The sequence below is a fragment of the Phaseolus vulgaris genome, chromosome 2 (genome assembly GCF_051622355.1).
Source record: "Phaseolus vulgaris cultivar YP4 chromosome 2, ASM5162235v1, whole genome shotgun sequence".
Classification (NCBI taxonomy): Eukaryota; Viridiplantae; Streptophyta; class Magnoliopsida; order Fabales; family Fabaceae; genus Phaseolus; species Phaseolus vulgaris.
This window is the reverse complement of record NC_143499.1, coordinates 35,395,930-35,402,336: the sequence shown is the minus strand read 5'-3', so window position 1 is coordinate 35,402,336 and position 6,407 is coordinate 35,395,930. Positions and strand designations below refer to the sequence as shown.

The window sequence follows — 6,407 nt, the reverse complement described above, 5'->3', positions numbered from 1 at the left end:
TTACAGACGACACACCAAGCCACTTAAAGCACAGACACCAGACACGCCAAGCAAACCTGCAAACAAAGAACAAGTGACAAGATGACTCCTCCTCCTCCCCACACAAACAACACAAGAGATTTTCTACCGCCACTCCGCGCCTTACCAAGTTAACCCTAGAGGCAATCCTATTCTTCAACACCCTCCAAGCAGTGAACAAAGCAGATGACAAGGCTTTGCACCTCCACAACTTACTATACACAGGAGAATACTCCCATCCTCAAACCCGCCTTACCTGAACATAGGCAGAGTTGACTGAGAAAGTTTGACTCTCCCCAATCTTCCAGACCCAACTGTCCGCCTCCCCAAAAAATTTGGACGAATATATCTTCAACATAGCTAATTTATTTTCATAGTCTCCAACAGTCCAAGGTTAAGACGAACCTTCAAACAAAACTTTTATTCCTTCCTTTCAGTGCTTGGATCCTAAAGTTCTTTGGTGAGTACTTCAATTATTTTCTACTCCTTCCTTGGCTAACCCTCTCTAACCATGTTTAATACTTTGATTTTTGTCCAAGAAAATCCTAGTTGGTGGTGCTATGTATATGTTGCTTCCATTCGAGAAGATTTCTCCAAGATTCTCCATTTTCGCCATACCAAAAGGCTTCACAACTTGTTTGCTTCTAGGTTAAGGGAAGATTTCCTATTCTTCATGAAAATATTGTGTTAAATAAGAGCATATATGTTGCTTTGCCTGAAGTTGCATGATTGATTTTCCTGTGGTTATATATTTTTGCAGTTTTAAGTTTTGAAAAACCAAACCTCTGGATAGATTCTTGCATTTTTTTTTGAAAATTTTAAATTTGTTTGTCCTTTGAATGAAATTTACTGAACTTTTTTGCGAATATTTACTTTCGCGAACATATTGGCTGAAAATCTGGTTTCGGCAAATTTGGAAATTTTGGAAAGTGTACGAGGGAGAAGTTAGAATAGCCGTACCTAAACACTTAATAAAATTAAAATAAGTTTTGTAAAGGTGTAATTCTGCATTTTGGAGCTTTTATGGGGTTGCAGTTTCGTAGAAAATTCGTGGAAATTGAAGAACTTAAGAAAACCACCTCTCTGTAGCACTGGTATCATAAAACAGCTACCGACAAAAGAAAAGCAGCAAAAAGGACATGGTCCACAGCCAAAACAGATCATGCGAGGAAGAACATGTGGTTCTGATAAGTTTTCGTAGTACACACCATTATCCACACAAATAGAGGTATCCTTCCAATCACTGAAGTCTTTTATATATATATATATTAAAAATAAAAAATCAATTGTAAAGATTTTTAGGATGTTTAAATTATGTATTGAATTATACTCTCAATATAATAATAATAGCAAAGTTAATGAGGTAAGTTTTGAGGAAATATTAAAATAAAGAATGAGAGACATTTTTTATTTCTATATCTTCATTTTCTTTTTCACTTTCGAATTCAGATTTTACGAAGAGAAGATTAGCTAACTGTTCTCTTAGCTCTTCGTCTATATTTAAATTATTTAGTTTTTTTTTAAAAAATTTATAATTTTTTTATAACGTTTCACGATTCCACACTTATATGTTTCACGATTTTTTTATAATTTTTTTTTCCTTCTGATTTGTTTGTTTAGATGAATTATTTTGTCTAGTGGGTGAAACTCTTTTCATATGTTTTTTATTGTTGATGTGGGTTTTTTTTTCTCATATACATATTGGATACAAAATTCATTTTACAATTGAAAAACAAATGGGATACCATCTCCTTCCTCTCCATACATAACACATATGCTACTTTCCAAGACAACTCCTCCTCTTACCAAATTATCCCTTGTTTCTACTACTTTTTCAAGAATTCTCCAAACATTCACTTGTGTAGAGTGAGGGTTTTTATTTTCCATAAAGGTAGAAACAAAGACCTTCACTTTCTAAATCTTTCCTTAAGTATACCTTGCTAACTTCCCTCCCTCCATATCCATTTATCATCTTCCCTTTTCTCGTACTCCTGCCATATCCATTTCCTTATTTTTCAACAACACCATCAATTGATCCACTTGATTCATTTTCCACCTTCTCCAATCAAACTTCCAGTTCCATCCAACTTGGTATAGCTTACACTCTTTATTTGTGGACATGGAGTAAAGTCTTGGAAACTTAGTCTTTAAATCTCCATTCTTCACCCACTTATCTTCTCAAAACCTTACAAAACCTTAAAGATTTCTGGTGACATATCTCCCACATACTATTGCATATTGTAGTTAATATAAAATGATAAATGAATTTTATTGTTTTTATTGAGAACATATTGGAGAATCGTTATACTCCTTCATGACTTTTATGTTATCACTTCCAATGATTGTTCACGTCACCACCATTAATCTAGGTGAGCTGATTCATTTTATATTAATAATAAACTTCGTATTAATACCCGTAGACAGTTAAATAAAATGACACGATTATTCAATAGAATTTTTGTTAATAAAAATTCAATTAAAAATATCAAAATTAACGAAAAACTTAAAACTTAATTAAACCAACTTAATAATATATATATATATATATATATAATTTCAATGAGATTATAGGATTTAGCTACTGCTAAAGCTTACATGAATCCCCATTCTCACTTAATTGTTACTAATATTTTTGTAGGTAATCCCAAAATAATATATTAAAAAATTATACTATAAAGAAGAAGAACTTCTGGGAAAAAGGAAATGGTTAATATTCTTACCCACTATAAAAGCAATGATGTTAAAATTTATACAAGTGTATTGAGATATCTAACTTATTTCTTTTATATAAAAAGTTATAAATAGCAGATTTATACTGTATAAGTGTGTCATGTATTATTTATAAAAAAATTATTCGTACATTTGATATGTGATTTCACTTTTCTTGCATTGTAAATTAGTTGCGTGAATGAATGAGAAGATAACAGTTGGTAAGTGGAAAATGTATTGTGACAGTTTATTAGCATTGAAAATGAAAATAGAGATAAAATTAAGAAAGTGAGAATTGTGAAAAAAATAAATCAAAATCCTTGATAGAGTTTTTAAAATTTAAATTAGTTTAGTCAATTTAAAATTAAATTATCCTCACCAACTAATTTCCAACATCAGTTCCTATACCTAAATCCTAGTCATCTTCATTAGTCCCTAATCTCACAAGTGGCCCCTATTCACAGGATTCGATCTGAGATTTTATTTCTTTTAATCAGCTGAATAAATATATTATACAATATAATATATAACTATAAGGTTACCTAAATCCTTCGACCTATTGTCCAAAAGTTTGTCCCACTCCCACTACTTCCAACTGATAAAACAACAGATTTAATTTTGATTGAACTAAAACTAGTTACATTTAGATGAATCCTTAATCAACCTATGGTTTATAACTTGTCAAGTACATTTTAAAATGTGTGAAACTGAAACCAGTGAAATCATATGGGAAAGAAGAGTAGAGCATGTTTGAACTGTGGCAAAAGGTTATGTGGCTGGTTCCTATTGTGGCTAGTTTGGGAGGTTGTTATGTGTATTTTATAGAATATTTTTGGCTTAGGTATCCTTCTCATAAGCATCGGTTTGTCGTTGTTAACACTTGGGTTTTTGGTACAACTCAGCCTGTTACAAAGTTATGACTTAGTTGTTGGATGGTGTGTCTTGTATTGGTTTATTGAGTTTGACTCTTGGGTAAGGTCCTCCAGCATGATGACAAAGACCTTATTTAGTTGTTGGATGCATGTCCTTGTTTGAGGGTGTGACCTCTCTCTAGTGGGGTGATATAACTGTATTTGTTGGGTTTCTTTATCTTTGTCTGGGATTTTATCTTGATCTGTAGTACAATATTTGTTGGATCCTCAGTTGGTAGGGTTCTAGGAAACTTATTTTTGGGGTTTTGTATAAGGGTTGAAACATCTCTGAAGTGTCTCATTTTATTTTATTTATTCTTTGCTGATAAAAAAAAGAAAAGAAGAGAAGAGTAGAGCATGTAGCTATTAACTTGGAACAATTCTATATGGTGTCCCATGCATACCAACGATAAATATGGTCTCCATACATGATAAAGAAATTGCATAACTATCATCAATGAGAAATTATTATCATATACTATGCTTTCTCTCTCTCTTGTAAGTTAATCAGGACTTTTGGTGTTCGTTGTATATTCGAAACCATCGAAGTTTTGGGTTCCGTTCTCTCCATTGTTGAAGGAACCTATAATTGGAACACTGCCGTTGTAAGTATTGCCAATATTTGCAGAGTCCAAAGTTTGTAAGTTTGAGCTCTCGTTGTTTAAGGAACCAACAATTTCAGAAGCCGAAATCTTTGCCTGCTTGAGAACTTGTGAGCCCAAGCCGCGGTTGTTACAGGAATATTTACTTGTAGTACTCTTAACCTTCAAATTACTGCAATCTTGTTTCCCGCCGCGAGTGTTGTTAAATGACTCAAGAATTTCACCACAGTCAACAGAATTGGTAGTTTCGGATCTGTGATCCTCTTTGTTGTTTTCACGTTGGTTAGGGTTATTGGTTTCATTGATCACGCTGTTTGATTGTGTTGTCTCTTCATCCTTCCCACTCAAACTAGTTTCCAGAAAGTTGTTGGTTTCTCCACGATCAACATCGCTCTCTCTTCCCTTTCCCTTTCCCTTTCCCTTGCCGTTTAATTTCTCCATGGTTTTCAACAGCCAATTGGAAGTTGCAGTTAGAGAAAAAGTTAGAAGACGAACTGCGAATACAAGCAGCAAAAAGAGCACATAGATGAGCTCATAGATAACAGCAGATAGAGCTGTGCTAACGAAGGAAAACACAAATTCAGGAGAATTGACGGATGGCAAAGCTTCACGAGTTGGCTCCTTCAAGGAGACTTCTGCAAATAGAAATGAATAAAGTAGATAAATCACAAAGTTTTGCCAGTTTGAAGAACAATAAGGTGATCAAGGATTACTCTTCTTCCACTGAAGCAAATTTGAATGAAGTTGATGAACGGATTCCAGCAAGGAGAAGACTGAGATTATTCAATTTGTAAATATTAATGAGTCCATTCATGTAAAAGAAGAGTATATATACCTGCATATTCCATGGACATGTTTTTGGGCCTGGTTGTTGAAGCTTCAAGTTCGGAATTTGGTGCCTACAACATAAGATTAATAAATAAAACAACCCTCTGCGAATATAGCAATTTTAATTCATGAAACGGGAAACAATTAAGAGAGAGATAGGGAAATAGAACTGAAATCCCATAAACGAAGAAAAAGGGTTTAGTTCAGCCATCTACAACGAAAAGAAAAACCCTAATGCACCTATAAGTCGATAACAAGACGAGGGAAAATAGGTCCCAGTTCCGAAAAAGTTAGATCTACCCTCTGAACAAGCCAAAGACATCAAAATAGGGTTGCAATGAAACCTCTACGCTTTATTTGGAGAACCAAAACTAAACATCTAAGGCCCAAAACAAGTTTGAGGTTCTTGTGTGCTGAGGTTGCTCTAGTGTGTTGGTTGGTTGTGGATCTTCCAATCACCAACTCATAGCAGATCTGTAGGCATAGGTTTGGCTTTTTGTTAGGCTACCTCTTGGTTGGTTGGGTTTAGGCTCTCATGCCCTTTGATGGGTTGCCTGGCTGGTTCCTCTTTGCTAGTTTACAGGTATAAAGGTTTAGTACGAAGGGTTGGGTCTAGCCTTTAGAGGATGTAGTCTTGAAATTTTGTATAAGGATTGGGATAACTATTTCATTTATGGGTAGATTGAGGTTATAGAAAGAGAGACAAAAGTAAAGAAGTAACTATAAGAGATGTAATAACAAGTAATAGTGATATGATGATGAAAAAGAAAGAGGAACGTACAGCAGGAAAAAGTTCTATGCAAGCTTGAGAACTCATACCTTAACTGAAGAATTCTGCTTCATGTTTTCTTCTGCCATCAAACTATGCCGAAGGCGTCACTCCTTTCTATTTCTAATAAGGAATGGAGAAAGAGAGATAGTGTGTGGACAAGAATATGAGAGGAACATAAAATATATAGAATTGGAGTTGTAGGGTAAGAATAGAAGAAAAAAAAAGTTATCATATTTTTAGTTAACATGTATTAAGCATTGTCGTCATTAAAGCTAAAATTTTCAACTTTTACCAGAATTTTTTTATCAATAAACAAGGAGGTATAATATATATAAAACTCACCAGATTTTTGATTCTAGAAATTGAGATACACAATTACTGACATATATAAAAAAATGTCTTGTGGCATAATAATTGAACACCTTTAATTTAATGCTGATAAAAAAAGTAACTGAACACATGCATTAATTTTTACGTTAGATTTAGTTCCTTTTCACTGTTCTATTATCGTACGCTAAAAAAAAATATTAAATAAAAAATAATTTTAAAGATAAAAAGTAATTAGTT

General features: G+C 33.5%; 1 protein-coding gene across 2 annotated transcripts; it reads right to left on the bottom strand.

Moving 5' to 3' along the window:
* Positions 1-3,998: 3,998 nt before the first annotated feature.
* On the bottom strand, positions 3,999-6,099 carry LOC137811739 (uncharacterized). Of its 2 annotated transcripts, none has more exons than XM_068613574.1 (3): positions 5,888-6,099; positions 5,076-5,139; positions 3,999-4,875 (listed from the first exon to the last, which is right to left on the bottom strand). In XM_068613574.1, exons 1-3 carry the CDS (start codon positions 5,924-5,926, stop codon positions 4,142-4,144), a joined length of 837 nt encoding a protein of 278 aa, XP_068469675.1. In that variant the 5' UTR covers positions 5,927-6,099; the 3' UTR covers positions 3,999-4,141. The 2 variants fall into 2 exon arrangements, with proteins under 2 accessions (XP_068469675.1, XP_090154812.1); XM_090298686.1 differs by having other exon boundaries at positions 5,850-5,927.
* Between the last annotated feature and the right edge of the window lie 308 nt (positions 6,100-6,407).